Consider the following 16,596-nt stretch of genomic DNA (forward strand, 5'->3'; position numbering starts at 1 on the left):
TTTATCCTCTCTCCTCTTAGTCTTTTTCAGATCTGCTGCTTGTCTCCGTCTCTGCCCTTCCTCTCTGTCCCTGTCACTACGTTTCACTCTTTCTGTCTCACTCTCGCTTACACGCACACACATGGACACACTCTTCCGTCTCAATTCCGTCCACGCTCCATTCACTCTGTGCTTCTATCTACCTCTCCATCTTCCAATCCACTACCATTGCTGCCATCACTACCACTGTGTCCTGCCCAAGGCCACTACTGCCTCTTAATCCCATTAGACCAAACACAATCAATTATCCAGCCAGCCATAAGGATCTGAGAGCATTAAAAGGTTAGCTCAGGAGATTTAAAGCCATTGATGACTATGACAGCAATGCACTCCTCGCCCTCCCGTTCCCCTGAGCACTCCCTGCTCACCAGAGTGTTGGTGTCTGTGTATGTGTGTATGCGTGTCAGCGCATGTTCATCAACATGACACCCCGGCACCAACTTGAGCCACAATGCATCGCTGGCGGATCTTTAATCATGTCCCTGCAAGTCCCGGCAAATTACTGCCTTGTGATGGTAATCGATAAAGCGATAAATGCAGCCAGGCACTGCAGCTGCTGGAGTGAAGAAATACCGCTGCGGCCACTGGTTGAGTTTTTTTTTTTTTTATTTCTCTCTCATAATCTGATCCCCTCTTGCCAAGAGTAAGGGGGAAAAAAGTAGAAAGAAAGGACTCTCTTCTTCAAAACAGAAGAAACACAATGTGTGTGTGTGTGTGTGTGTGGGGGGGGGGGGGGGGGGGGAGAGAGACAATGCACCCTCATACACAGTGCTGGCCTTGAGAGATGGTGGCGTTGTGGAGACACAGGTGCAGGTCAATCACTGCTATCAGGCTGATAGACTGATATAATCATATTGTAATCTGGAGACTCACCCGCCCCTTCCTCGCCCCCCCACCCCCCACCCCCCACCCCTGCCTGTCCATAAACTCCATGCCCCTGCACCGCTCCATTCATCGCTTCATCTAATTCTCTCACTCCCTCCCCCTTTATCTTCCCCATACACTCCTCTCCTACATGCTCTCCTCACTGGCTTGTTCCTTCTCGGGCAAGAAAATTAAATATGATCATTCCTCTTCAAAGGCACCACTATTAGCCACATAATGAATATTCAGTTAATGTAGCAGAGAGGAGAGAGTGTGAGTAACAGAAATAAGTGACACCAAAAAATGAAGGTGGAACTCTTGAACTCATCGACACCCTAACACTACAACTACAATAATCAAATGAGTGTACACTGTCATTTTCCTTACAGACTTTAGTGGCAAATAACGTGAAACATTAATTATCACAAATACCTTATTACCATGAATGAACATCTCTGTGACATTTAACGATGTGATTGTAGATCTACCTCATCAGAGCCCAATACATCATTTATGGCTCATTAATATTTCCAGTGATGAATCATTGATTACGAGGCTATTATGAAATACTTCCTCAAATCTCATGTCCCTGGTGCGACCTCCGTTGTAAAATCATTTGGCTCAGGCTTGAAAGGCGCGGGAGCACTTGTGGCTCTAACTTTAACTCCCCTCCTAAGGACTTGTCAGTCCGCATTCCAGATGCAGCTGCCAAGCACCCTTTCCACTGGGATTCAAATGTGTTTCTTCATGCAGACATGACAGCCACTTTCCAATTTGAACTTCATCTTAAACCACCTATTTCTGCTGCCGGTGCCGGTGATTGAAATATGAAACCCTGCATATATACAGGCCATTACAGCAAATGCAAGGCCCCAGCTGCTGTCTGTCTGCCCAGGGAAGTGAGAGGAGAAGAAACAACAGGGATCAGCTTCAGCCAGAACACATTTCTATTTATTTATTATTCAATAACGTTGAATTGGCCCCTGACCCCCCCCCCCCTCCCTCCTCCTCCTCCTCCTCCTCCTCCAAGCAGCAGCTCACGCCAAACTACCCTCAGAAGAAAATGGCAGCCGTGCTGAATCAGGAGGAAATCAAACAGAATCCCTGGGGCTCACTGGTATGAGAGTTCAAATCTGACAGAATTTGATGAGTCTCCCCTTTGAGTAAATCCTTTCTGCTGTTTTCGATTCGTACGAACATAAGAGAAAAACACAGGCCTGCACTTTCTGGGGCAACACCATGGACATGTCTACATACAAATTAATAAGCAAACAAATAAATAAATAAGCCATCCCATTAAGCAGAGTCTTGATGAGCATCCTAGAAGGTGATGAGCATTTTTCTGAAATTGCTCTTGTATCTTGTATCTGCTCTCTCCCTCCCTCTCCCTGTGTCTCCAACCCCTCGAACCATCATGCTTTGCTTTTTTTTTTTTTCATTCTTTCTCTTTTCTTTTTTTTTTTCCGGGGGCAACATGTATTGCTTTTATCTGTTTTTTATGCCTCTCCAATTTTCAACAGAATGGTTTGATGGGAAGGTACTTCTAACCTAATTTCAGCTGGTGAGAAAAGATTATAAAGTAACTGTTGTTCAAGTGCGAAATAAATGAATTGAGTAGCATAGCACATAGCACAGACACCACTAAATGGTGGGGGAATGAGAGTGTGCGGAGGGAGGGGTGGGGGTGGGGGGTGTCGAATGCTGCTAACACACTGTTGTCTGCAGCTTTCAAGGTTGTTTCTGCTGTTAATTAGTTCAGTTTGATGGCTCGCATCCATGGGTGCAGTCTAACCCAGTTAAGTCAGCCGCTCAATGAGTTCTCTCTCTAGGCCTTAAATACCGAGCCGCTGCTCTACAGGAACCTGGCTCAAGGTTAGCACCATGGTGTCAGTCATGCCCAGTGTCCGGCATTCACAGTCTGCCATGCTCCTCAAGTGGCTGCCAGAGAACATTCACTCAAGGTTACGTCTGTCAGAGCCAATGAGTATCCCACTTATCTCAATCAAAGTCCTTCACAAATCTTTGAGGGATCGGTCTTACCCGTGCTTCAAACTTGGAAATAAAAGGACATTAACTTTCCCGGAAAATATGTAAGCAGAAGGGGGGGAGGGGGGAGGGGGGCAGTCATGCTGTAGCGCCTAAACTGAACAGCCTGACAAATAACATTGTGGATTATTAAGCCACAACCAATCAAATAAACATCTTCAATTAATCAATTAAAATTGTCGCCTAGCGAGGGAAACAGATGAACACATTTGCATATTCTTGTTTGGCACATCTCTCATCTGTTTTAAAAGAAAGAACACACTGAGTGACACTAAAATTTCTCTGATAGCTATGGGGTGGCGTGACTGTGGGTTTTTCTGAGGTCACTCTTTTTGATGTTCATAAACAGAAAAATGAAAGGAGCCTGTGTGAGATGGACTGCACATGTGATAGATTACTCTGAAAATGGTTTCAAAGAAAGAATAATGATAAAATAAATAAATAAATAAAAAAAATCACACTGCATATTTCTGCTCCTGGTTTCACACAGGTGCAGAAAAAAATGCCATATAGAACAGAAAGCATTCCTTCTTGTAGACTGGACCGAACGTGAAAAAATGCCTGTCATTTATCATTGTTTTTTTGGCCATGTAAACAATTGACTAGTGTGCTTAAATGTCAACCACAGATAAACTGACAGATCTTCGTGTCCATAAACTCAGTCTGAAAGTAATGAATTGTGCATTAATGACAACAAGAACCACACTTCGTATCCACAGGATACAGTCTATAACTTGGTTGACAGGCAATGCAAATGTATGTTTGTACAGCATAAATCACTAGCTAACAATATGTCACCCGTGTGTTTCCAAAAGTAAGAGAAATCCTCTTTCAAGCCACCCACCTGCTCAATATTTCACATATAATAATAAATGATCTGTACGCTGTGATATCATGCACAAATGGAGCAATTAGCAATGATGGATACAGGGATATTGTTTCAGGGACATAACAGTGAGGTAGACACACACTTCAATATATCAGATTGTTTGTGTCCAGTTAGTAAATAGCATCACAAGATGACAAGATTGTCAGTCTTAAATGCTGTAGCCTTTTTGAATGTCATCATGCTGGAGCATTCGTGTGTGTGTGTGTGTGTGTGTGTGTGAATGTGTGTGAATGTGTGTGTGTGCGATTGCGTGCGTGCATGTGCGTGTGTGTGTGTGTCTGTGTGTGTGTGTTTGTGTGTGTGTGTGTGTGTGAGTTGTTTGTCTGATCCCTGCAACATCCTCCATCTCCAGGGGCAGCGGTTCCCTCTCTCATCAACCATGCCCAGCCAATGTGACTGTCACTCCCAATCTGCACTGCGAGGAGAGCCGGTGCCTATTTTTATAAATGTATTCATATTCATTAGCCCTGAGTGTCATTCATAGCAGCAGTTCTTTAATGCGGTGCGTAACCATCAGAGGCTGGAGGAGCCTGCCTCCTCTCATCTCACAAATTAATAACACGGGCAATCACTGCAAAGGTGCCGACTGTCAAACAACAATGGCTCCTGATTTCCATCAACTGTGCGTACTTCCTCATTTCCACAACACACACACACACACACACAAAAAAAAAACCCTCATCAGCAGCCTCCCCTTGGGGAATCTCAACAAAAATGCCATTGTACCAGCCTTTGAAATATGAAATCATTAATTTAAGTGAGAATTAATTACAACCTTTTTTTTCTCCCTTGACCCACCGCAATATTCTGCCTCATAACATCTTGGTGGCAGCCGGTTAATTGCGCAGAATAACTTGTGTGAACGTCGGCTGCTAATGAGAGCAATTAGGCATCAGGCTCACACGAGATTTAACTTCGCCAGCTCGCTCGAAGACAGCACACTTTGCCTTGATTGGTTTGTATGTGTCACATAAAGCGCATGATGAACTAATTCTGCTGGAGTCGACCGGAGCGCAAGAGTCAAGTTTCTCTCTATGAGTGATATCCTGGGAAAAAAACAAAAAAAAAACAAACAAACAAACAATCTTATGCGACGACTGACATCACTGTACATTCTAACATATAAATACAGTTTAAAACCCATCACATGTGAATGTTTCTCTCCATACCATACAACCACTTTGTCATGCACCATTTTGGGCACCGTGCCTACTCAAGTAATGGAAGTGGGCTGCTTCTCACAGCATTGCCATGTTTTTTTCATGGCCATTGTTTCTGCCTCACCCCACTTTAAATCAAGAACACAATGCCCCCCCCCCCCCCCCCCCATCAACCCCTCTAAGCCACCGTACTTCACTCTGGACAACATTAATAAAACAAGCTTTCAATGATGCAGAGTGCAACGCCACATTCGGCTCCGAGCAGCGGTGTGATTAAAGCTTTTAAACACCGCCACCCTTTGAGTTTGCATATGTCAGCTCTGCAGTGTGCGTTTGTAAGGAGGCTGGTAGGGTACATGTTCTCTCTCTGTCGCTGTTCTGTTCACTGTTCTTCACTAATGCGGCGAGGGCAAAAAAACACTGCCATGTCCACTTTACCGTACGTCCAAAGCAATAACAGGAGCTTCAACAATAAAATCTGAGCATCAGAGGGAGATAAGAGAGGAAACCTCTGCCCAGGTGATTGCGCCTATTGTCCACATCTAACAGCGGTAATTCTTCCTGTCCCAGCCACGTCCTTATTGCACTCTATTCCCTCACGTTCCTACAGTTAAGTTTTCTCTTGTTATAGAGTCACAAGGCACATGAACGACACCAGCGGATCAGCATAACAAGCACTCAAAGAACACATTTTTGATTAGCGATTTATTCTCACAATTCCTTCTCCATAATCTAATGATGGCGACCCCTTGAGTGATTACAGGAATGGAAATAAAGCTTTTTAATTGAATTTCACAAAATTAAACATCAGCCAGAGCAACTTCATTAAACTGATATAATCCCACTGACTCTCCCATTTCTGCTGTCCCCACAGGCAAAGAACATGACCAGCATTGCTACAATAAGATATGTGCTCAAACATTTCCTTTCACAGAACAAGGAAATTACTCTCACTTGCAAATTAGAATAGCTTGACCAGCAATTTGTGAAAGCTTTTGTGGACAATGACACTGAAATTTCAGGCCTTTTGCAACGGCGACAGCAGCTGCAGCCGTCATGTGCCCGCATGCAGAATCCGCTCACATAGTGAACAACAAGAGCCAAGCCCTGCCTTTGTTGCCGCCCTAATGCTCTCGCTTAAGTCAGGCATCACAAATCAGTTTTGAACCATCATATGTACGTCACATGTGATGTAGATCTGATTTGGCTTTACTCTCTTGGGTAAAGCTCTGGGTCAGCCCAGAGTGTGTTCACATATCCTGTTGCATTTCCAGTGTGGAGATACGGGGCCCGGCTTTGTCAGAGGTCCTCCTCTCAGTGCAGTACAATACATGTCCCCAACAGAGGACGCTTGGGCTCGTTTGTTTAGGTACGGCTCTGAAACAAGAAGAGACAGTGACCAAGGCATTTGGGACATGGCAGTCCCCTGCAGAATTAAACAGGCTGCGTCTCAAGCCCCAGTGACAGGAAATCTCACTCAGATCACAAAAGGCAGCACTGATCGCGTCTGACATGTGCATCCTCTTCCATCAGATGCAACGTCTTTGTTGTGTCTGGATTATTTGTGTGTGTGTGTGTGTGTGTGTGTGTGTGTGTGTAGGCATTTGTATTTTTGTATGTGTAGCGCATGAGTGTGTGTGAGTGTGTTAGAGTGGGTGTCTTTCCCCACTCAGACCTACTTCTCTTCTAAAATTGAAACCGTGACCTTTTTTTTCTGCATATTGCCGATCTGTGAGAGAATGTAAGAGCTAAGGAGTGTGTAAAAGGGTGATTCCAAATTAAACAATTAGACTCAGGGGAGGATAACCAGAGATGAGTTGTGTCTAACAGGCCGAGCACACCACTCAAATACAGGGGTGAATGTATAAAAAGGCTAGCAGTGGGAGAAGTGGAAGGGTTACTGTTTGGGCTCAAACTGGGCACACTAATCCCTTTGATCCCCCCATTTTACTGTCAGCTGTTTCCTAGCTACCGTCGGATCTGCACAGAATTTGGGATTTGTGCTACTGTATACTACAGCAATCTCTACCCCACTGATGCAGCGCTCTCCTTTATTTTCTTCATCAATACCCCCCCCCCGCCCCCACACCACTGCCTCCTCGCAATGTCCACAGCAATATTAATTTCTGTTCCCCTCTCTCTCTGCCACCTCACTGCAGTTGGCAGAGAGTGCAGCATGGCAGGGAGACAGGTTAAATTGGAAAGTATTTTGCACAGAGGACCATCTGAACATGACGCTTCACACTGGAAAAAAAAAAAAAAAAAGAAGCTGATTCTGATTTTGTCTATTCACACGAGACACCGTGGCTGTGCCCCACTTTTATTAGTTGTGCCGAAAACAGCATTCAAACACTGGTTTGGTCTTTTGAGAAAGCGCCATTTAGAGATAATGAAACAATCTGCATGCGCATGTGTGGATGCATGTGTTAGCGGAAGAAAATGTGTTTGCGCATAAGCGTATGTTTTTTTTCCCGTGTGCATGTTTGTGCATCTGCTAACATACATTAGAGCAATAAAGGAACTTTTATTGGATTCCTCTTTCGAGCTGCCTTTGAAATTAAAATAAATAGGCAAATGCATCTGCAAAGGATCTCTTTTTATCCTTGTCAGTACTGGTTGCTTTCAGAGGTGCAATGCACCACAGACTTCCCGCTTAACCTCTGAGGAGCTCTCCCAAACTGATCCTAAATCATTCCAGGCAGATACACATGGCACACTCGATTTGCGTATTGGCGGATTCATGCTTCATTGTCAAACACTGGCTCTCCATGGCCTTGTACCTATTAATCCTCTAAGCATGTAGAAGCAGAGTGAATACCACAACATTCTCAATTTGTTGATTTCAATAGGAGCTGCTAGGCTGTATTGATTTTTGTATGTACTGTATGCTAACATAATTTGTATCATTCAAGCAGCAAAGCTCTCTGGCCACCCGCATTTTACTGGAGCCTTTTGTCCACTGTGTATGTTTCACTTGAGGGATTTAAATTACACTAGTCGATTATTTCCTTAGCAAAAAAAATGTGATGATCCAGGATATTACAGTCAAATGTCGCCACTTGTGCTCATAAGAAATTCCGCCAGATAAATACACTGTTAAGTTTGACAGGTTTATAGTTATCACAGATGTTGTCAGGTTGGAATTAGTTTTTTAAGTCTACACATCTCTCTACATGCAGCCTTTCGGTCAGTGTTGGACAAAGGCATTGTCTGGGCTTTCACCCAAGGTTGAATCCCGCCATATGCTTTCAGTCTTGTACCTGAAGCGCTTTCATGGTTGGTGCCTAGGGGCCAAGAAAAAGGAATCCAGATGTGACATGAGCCATAGAGCAGAGGCCGACAGTTCTGATGTCAGCTCCCATCACCATCACACTTCTTAGCTGACACTCTGCTGATGTTAGCGGCAAGGACAGTGATCAATGATACGTGTACATTAAAGTGCTGCCATGCTGCAGTGACAACCAACTCTACCCTGCCATGCACACCAGACAGGAATCCCTTATCAACAAACACAAAGCCGCTGCAGGATGAGATTGTGGGTTGGAATTTCTTTAAGATTTATCACAGTTGATGCCTTTGCACGTTCCATGCTTCAACATCCACAGTTGCAAGCCATGTGTTTACAGTGAAGGTGGAGTGCTGTCAAAATGTGACAGGAGTGGGGAGGGCCTGATGTTGAGCTCTGCCTGTCTTGGGGATGAGGAAAGAGGCAGGTGTTGGGAAACAAAAACCGATGTCAAACATGATATGGGTTCCCATGTGGCCAAGAGCAGGACAATGGGGAATGAGAGTCAGCTTTGGCCCTAATCAATAGTGAGCACAAGGCATGGAGATGCAGCCTGAGGCATTTCGCCAGGCCCCCTAGTGGGACTGGTAGGCCTGCTGCCAAGCACAGCCTGAGCAGAGCAGAAAACTCAGCCCTGCAGATGGAGAGCATGGAGGCTCCTTCTTTCCAGACAAGACCCTGCCCGTGGATAGGAAGTATGCCACCAGTCTGAAATTGTTTCTCTGCTCAGCCAACCCTGCCAATTCACTGACCCCTGACTCCACTTCCATGCATGGTGCTTATATAAAAAAAATGCTCTCTCCAAAAAGCAAGGTGTAAGTTGGCAACACCAGCTGTAAGATGTGGCTTTGATGGTCAAACATGCAGGCAGAGAAGAGGTGGAAACAAGAAACAAATGTCCTCTTCACTTCCATATGTTCTGGCACTTGTTCAGCTGACTCTTTTACAGTTCCTTTCCCATTTATCTGTAGTGAGTGAAACAGCACTTTTGGCATGTCCCTCCAGACCAGCACTAACCGCAGGGAATCTCGCTGCAGGTGGAGGTCGTGGTGGAAGAAGTATTCAGATCTGTTACATGATTTAAAGCACCAATACAGTGATGTAAAAACATTAGTATTAGCAGCAAAATGCAGTTAAAGTATTAAATATGATATTAAATGATTAATACTGAAGCATCAGTGTGTAAGCAGCATGTTCGTGCTGTAGCTGCTGGAGGTGGAGCTAGTTTGAAATATGTTATGTACAGTTTTATATATACACAGGGACATCAGATAAATCTGAGGAGTCATCAGATGCTTAATGAGAGAGGAAAGAAGAAATGTTCTAATACGCAAATCTTTTTCTCTGATCTTTGATTTTTGGTGAGATGTTGGATCAAATGAACATTTATTGAAATGAAAACATCTGAAAGGTTTAGAGGGAAAAATCACTATTAGATGGTGCTGTTAACTCACCGACATCTGAAATGTGACACCGGCTACACACTGCTTTTTGTCAGATGTCAGAGGCCAAAAAGGCTGGAAACCACTGGTTTAATCTTTAACAATGTGTTGTATTTCAAGAACTTGTTATAGTATCCATCATATCAAATCTTTATCTTAAAAGTAAGTAGTAAATAAAGCTGACAAATAAATGTAGTGGAGTTTAAGTATAAAGTAGCATAGAATGGAAATACCCAAGTACAGTACAAGTACCTCAAAATTGCACTTAAATACAGTACTTTGAGTAAATGCACTTAGTTACTTTCCACCACTGGTGGTAGGGCAACAAAACCAAGTGTCGCGATGTTGGTTTGAGGTCTGCGCAAGAACGGAGCTGAACGTCAAGATGTGAATTCATTCATGTGAACGTACAAAGGAAAATGGATTGATACCACCAGTTGTTTTTGCTAAGAGAGGGAGAAAAAAAATGGGCCCGCCACCCCCACCTCCACCACAGTTTCTCCTCCATTTCTCTGTTTCTTTGCCTCTTTTGCCATTTATTCACAACACAAGAATACACTCACCAGTCCCCAGGAGGGGAAAGCTGAATGAGAGCAGAGATTCAGTGCACACATTATGCTGTAAAAAGCATTGTTCCTCACCACAGTTTTCGGTGAGTTGCCTTTGTGTTGTTTAAATGTTTACATGGAACAGCTTGGGGGCTGGAAGACAGATGTATGGTCCAAGAATACTGCCTTAGTACAATCCCTCTTTTCCCTGGATGAAAGTAATGACACCATTTTGAGGGCTTTTCAAATAGCTCCTCGGAATGATACTTTGATGAAGCAGCTTGCGCAACATCTTTGCTCCCTTGTCAAAATGATATTAGACAAATTAAACGAATGGCGCCACTTCGCATCGCTCTCCCTACCCAAGGTCAATTCCTCTTTCAGTGTGTGTCCCAGCGCAGAGCCCGTTCTGAGACATTTCTTTTTGTTCTTGGTAGTTGAAAAGGTGCCTCCCGTTCCTGTGTCAGATTGATTAGACTTTTAGCCAAGAGAATTAATATGTGAAGAATTTGTCTGTTTCCCCCTGCAGCGTTTCTCCCCTCAGTCTCATCAGTAAACAAGGAGACGTGGAAACAAAACCACTCTCAGCTACGTGATTAAAATTGGCCCCTAAAGAAGAACTTGCCTCCTCAGTCAATGCTACTATTATTGAAAAATCTCATTTGAGTAGCCTACACCATTCCCAAACTGTATTTTTCACCCAGTAAGACAAAGAGGGGCTGTGTGTGGGTAAAGGAAATCAGTCTGCAGAGTTTTGTGCGGTGAAGAATTTGCCTTACCCCACAGGTTGCATCATACCTTATATTCTCAAGCCTATCATTAAAAGACAGCCCAGGTTATTATGTGCCTGCTTTAGCCAATAAAATTCTCCCCACAAACACACATTATAGTAATTAAAAGTAAGTACTTAACTGTGGCACAGCGGGAAAAAAAAAAACAGAGCAAAAGTCCTGCATAGAAAGTGATCATTTCAGTCAGCCACCTTAATATGGCAACATGACAGACACATGGTGGGAGACAGGACTCTTTGCCCCATGCAAATAGCCATTACCACAGCCCCGTGGGCAAATGGCAATTACTGGGCAAGGGGTGAATGCCAAAACCCTGTGGTACAAGTTAATTTGATTACATTTCCATTATGAACTATAAACTCAGTTTTGCTGCTCGACTGAGCCAATTAAAGGCCTCCTGAAGCTAAAAAACATTGACAGCGCAGCAGCCTTATTGTTCTTCAACAGTAAAGTAGATCATAATCATTTTTCACCGTTAAACATATTCGCTTCTTTGTTTCTTTTGTGAAACATTTACAAAACATGTTTTTTTGTTTGTTTTTTTTTTTCAAATGCATCACACTTCTGCATTCATGTATTTCAAATGTTGCTGCCAGTGAGCACAGAATATTTTTTTTTCTAATTCAGCTGTGATATGTTCCATCTTGGTGAATAAAGCGTCCTGTGGCAACATGAATAAACATGTGTAGACAGCATTTGGCAGCCAAAGAAAAAGCAGCCAACCAGCCAGACACGGGGAGTCAGGCACCGAAAGACACAGAAGGAGACTGATTTGGAAGTCAGGCTGCCACCGCGTTTCACCTGAGGCTGTGCAAGCCACTAGCTGGTCTTTCTGGGCATGAGCCACTTTGCCGAGAAAACAAGCATTTAGTCCAAATTTCAGCAGGCATCTGTTAGGTCTCTGGAGTAGAAAACATGTTTAATTGAGTACATTTCACCAAACAGGGAAATACATATGTCATAAATATGCACTGTGTGTAATTATGCTATGGTAGCTGAGATGCTACAGCACTCCCACTACCACATTACTATGCCCCATATGGGACTTGTGACGTGATCAAAGTGCTTTAAGTTTTTGAAAAATGCAATGATTTCATCAGATAGGGCTTGGGATTTAGTATCATGTCTAAAATCAGATGCCTGAGGCCAATGTGGCATCAATGTGAGTATGTGGGTCTACTTTTGTGGAGCTACATGCAAAACAGATTAAGCCTTCTATTATTTGTGATGGAGTGTTGTACGTGTGGGTGCAGATGATCGAGTTTGTCATCAGTCTTTGTTGGAACTAGAAGAAGATGCCTTTGATTCTATTAAAACTGCATTATATTTCTCCTGATGGAGTTGTGTAATCTTGTACACATTGATTTTTTGATTTATTTATTTTTTATCATTCTGTGAATGTGTTTGCATGCATGCGCGTGTGTGTTAGTGTGTCACTGATGGAGATGAATTATGATCTGGTGCCTGCATTAGAGCACAGAGTTTTAATCACACAAGGATTCAGAGTGTTTTAAACAAATGCTTTTTTGTAAGCATGGTGGATTATCATAAGATTTAAAGATTTGGAAATGGCTGACAGCTGTCAGGCTGCATAATAACGTACGTCCAGAAAATTATAGCAGCTACCAGTTGGCAGAATGTCAATGCTGCTATCTAGATTAAAGCTCAATAGACAGAAACAAAAGCGTCAGCATGCACACGCACACACTTTTTACAGATGCACACAACAAGATGCACAGAGAAACACATAAGACAAATGGCTGGATTTCAGTGGCACAGGCTTTCAGGAGGGAAGAGGACATACAGAGACCGCCTTGAGGTGAAGAAAGACAAAACCTCACATCTATTCATTTGGTGTTTCGATGAGGGGGTCTAAATGGGTCTTAAAATGGCCTGCTGAGAGTGGCCTGTGGCAGGAGAAAGGTCCCCCCATGGACTCTATCAGGTATCCTCTTGTGCAATGGAGCAGCCTGGAGTATTAAACACAGCAGGGGCCTCAGTGGGAACCTGCTGAAAAACAAGTACATGCCACCTCCGCTTCCCTGGGGGCTTCATGTGCCTGTGTATCGTCTAATTTATGGCATCCTCAGAGGTCCCCTGCTCTGTGGGAATGGCTACAGCATCTCTAACTTTATGCACAGGCACAGCCACCCTGCCAGTCATTTGGAAACACAAATGCCCCATGAGGATGAGATCTGCTTCCTCCTTCAGAAGAACAAGACCTCTCTGGATGCTGAGTGCAAAGACTGCAACTGCGTCTTCACTAAAGAACCTAGAGCAGTTACTGTGCACCATAGAGGAGGTCCTTCTCAATTGAAAGAGCGGGAAGACAGAGGGGTGAATCTCTCACCAATGCTAATGCGCAGCCGGGAACATTCAAAGGGCCTGAATACCAACTGCAAGGATGAGAAAGAGGTCTGTTTGGGGAGGAAAGGTAAAGCCCTGTGAAGTAGCCTAGAAGCGCTAAACAGATCCTCACAGACTCCAGGCATGTTAGCTGGAGAAAAGGATGGTAATAACAGCTAGAGGAACTGTGCCCTGCATAATAAGAGACGCCTGAGACTCTTTTCAGATAAGGTTGGGAGCACTTTAGAGCAATGCGACCTGTTCAAAGACAAACAAGCAAAGGGATTATGCTGCTTTTAGCACTTTAGTGCACTGAGCATTGTGATTATAAGATGGGTTCTGCATAAAGGAGCCACTTCTCATATGAATCAACTTCTAATATGCAACTTTTTTTCTCCCTTGGGACCTACTGAAGTCAATGCCAAAAGGATTTGTATGACAAACATGCATCTTTCTTTTGTGGTTCTGCATGGCCCCTCTGTAATAAAAACCATGACCTTGCAGTTGAATTCTGAAGCATAAGGTTAAACACCATATAATGTGAATATACATCGAGTCTACTGATGAAATTCATAGCCCAGTAAGCCCATCCAATATATTTGGTCCTTTATCAACTTACCTTCAGTTCTTGTGACATCTGGCAGTTATGCTTTTCCAACTATGAAATATGGAAGGCAGGAAGGGTTTTGCTCTCTCTGGCATCCTGTCCCTATCTAGCATCCACTGTATATCTCATTACCATCCCACTGGTCAAGAGGTACAGGTCAGTCACTGACAGATACCCATTTCACAGTAATTGTACGATTAGTGTAGGTCACGTTCATGCCTTTATCCACTCATCTCTGACCGTGCTGGACATAAATGAAAACTACGTGTTTTGATTTATTCACCCTGCATCTTGCACATCACTTTCACACAGCCTGTAAGTAAGAGTGCAAGAGTAGCACTGGACATTAGGCAAATGTAATACAGCCTTCCAATAATGGCCCTGCTTCACTGCCCCATAGTCATATTCATAGGAGTTAATGACTGCCTCTGCTAGGCTATTAAGGTGGCCTATAGGCAAGAGGGGCGGCTCAATATACAGGCAATGAATGAAACAATATATTCTGAGGTTGTTCAGCAGGGGCCACTGGTCTTTCTACAGCTTTCACTGAAGATTAAAAAACATTTTCACAGAGCATGTGGCCCCTTAGTAAAGCAATCCCAAGCCTTTTTTTTTTTTTTAAATGTCATCACAAACTATAAAACAAATGATTTTAATAATATGAAAATGTCTACAAGATTTAAAGTCACAAACACAGAACTCTTCAGAATGATACATTACATTATAATCATTATCCTATGGGTGATGCATTTTTAATTGCTCACAAATAGGGTTGTTCAAACCAGCCAACATTTGTCACTGAATATTAGTGTCGAGTTTTGCAGACACAGGCTGTGCTCCTTGAGCATTTACAGCTTGCAAGTAGCCTTGTGGTTACAGTGGGAATGTGGTGGAGGCGAAAACAACAGTTTGCAGACGCTGTTTGAGGAGACGAATGTGACAGTACTGAATCTTATTTAGCGTGTGTCAGGCATTGCACTATAACTGGTCTAAGTTTGTGCATTATGATCAGGAGAGGTTTTTGTTTGCCACATTATTCACTTCAATGCATCCCTATCGCAGACTTTCTTGTGCGCTCCTCTGGTCGCCTCCAACAACAACTGTAGCTACACTGTGTGAATTAAAAAAAAACAAACAACAAAAAAAAAAAACAAATCAGAGTTGCGCATCTTACCTTGAGCCTGAGCGCTGAGGATCCAAGTCGCCGACAGCAGAATCCAACAGGAGACCCACACCTGTCCGACCTGTCCACTCCGTCCTGCTGTAGTAACCATGGTCCGCGGCGCCACCGTCGAGCCTCCGGTGCGCCTTCCCCGTCTCCACGCTGGGAACATGTTGCTCGGTGGCACACACACTCCCGGGAAGAGTCCTGGCTGCTTGTTGGTCCTGTGCGTCAGACTGCTCCTCACTGGTGATGAGGGTGAGTGACTGACTGGAAGGGGGGGGGAGTGGGGGTTAGGAGGGGGTGGGGTGGGGGTAGAGTTTGGAGAAAGCTCAGTCCGTCAGAGAGCGCCAAGCATGCAGACGGGCACGCGGTGGTATGAAAAGCCTGTGGACAAGTCCCGCATGAGCAAGGCGGAGTCAGTCCAATTGAATTTGCTCGGCTGTCAAGTGTGCGAGACAGAATATTGACATCATCTCCCTCCTGCTCCGAGTAACCTCAGAATGTATCACAGAGAGAGATGAGTAAAATAACATGAAAGAAAACGTGACGAGGTGGTGACTGCATACAGCCCCCAAGTTCATGTGACGTCTGGATGACAGCTTCTGCCTGAGCCGAAATGTCTTCTGACTAAAGAGAGAAAAAAAATTGTATCTGTGTTTCCTACACAGATACCTCTCCTTAGAAAATGTGTCCCTGAGCAAGCCACTTCTGCAAAGCCACCTGCTCCATTCCATTACCCAGTGGCCAGCAGTGAGGTTACACAGCGGCACCCAGGTGTGTGTGTGTGTGTGTTGTTTGCAAGTGTAAACAGACTCAATCTAGGTTGAAAAGGTTCCTTCTGCTTACAGAAACGATCTCTATTGTGCTCCACATTTGCCAGTATGGGTGGTCGCTCACTATACATTCGGGCAATCTTTTTTTTTTTTTTTTTTTTTTTTTTTTTTTTTTATGAATTGACCATCAGATAGAGTAAAGCAGTGCGCACAACCTGAAGAAGGCAATGCCAGGCCAAGTGCTCTGTACGCTATTGCCACCACGCGGCAGAAAGTTGTAGGACATATCTATCCGGACAGCTATGATTGATTGCTGACACATTAAAACCAAAAGCCTGGATTTCAAAACTACCTGATGACAACTAATTCTTTCCAGATGGCTGTTTCTGGTTTTTCTCTTTTTTTCTTTTTTTTTTGCTGCTGAGAATAAAGTATTAACTGGGTCACAGACTAAAAGTAAGTGGTATGAGCTGTGATCTGTGGATCTATTTATTCTGCACTGGCTTCAGTAAACCCTGATTCTGTGGTGTGGTTCAAAGCCCAAGCAGCCACACCATTACACAGACGAATAGCATAGGAAATAGCTTACACCTGAACAATTTAATGTGGTCCAGGAATTAGTCTGAGATCAAGTAGAATG

At 43.8% G+C, this 16,596-nt stretch overlaps 1 protein-coding gene across 5 annotated transcripts in view; it reads right to left on the reverse strand.

Moving 5' to 3' along the window:
- sdk2a (sidekick cell adhesion molecule 2a) overlaps positions 1–15,663 on the reverse strand; it is an 81,399-nt gene extending 65,736 nt beyond the window's left edge. For all 5 annotated transcript variants that reach the window (XM_056402520.1, XM_056402523.1, XM_056402521.1 and 2 more), the window contains exon 1: positions 15,193–15,663. In XM_056402520.1, coding sequence (XP_056258495.1) covers positions 15,193–15,352 — 160 coding nt within the window. In that variant the 5' untranslated portion in view covers positions 15,353–15,663. The remainder of the gene's footprint in view (positions 1–15,192) is intronic.
- Between the last annotated feature and the right edge of the window lie 933 nt (positions 15,664–16,596).

Source organism: Seriola aureovittata, chromosome 17 (assembly GCF_021018895.1).
Source record: "Seriola aureovittata isolate HTS-2021-v1 ecotype China chromosome 17, ASM2101889v1, whole genome shotgun sequence".
Taxonomy (NCBI): Eukaryota; Metazoa; Chordata; class Actinopteri; order Carangiformes; family Carangidae; genus Seriola; species Seriola aureovittata.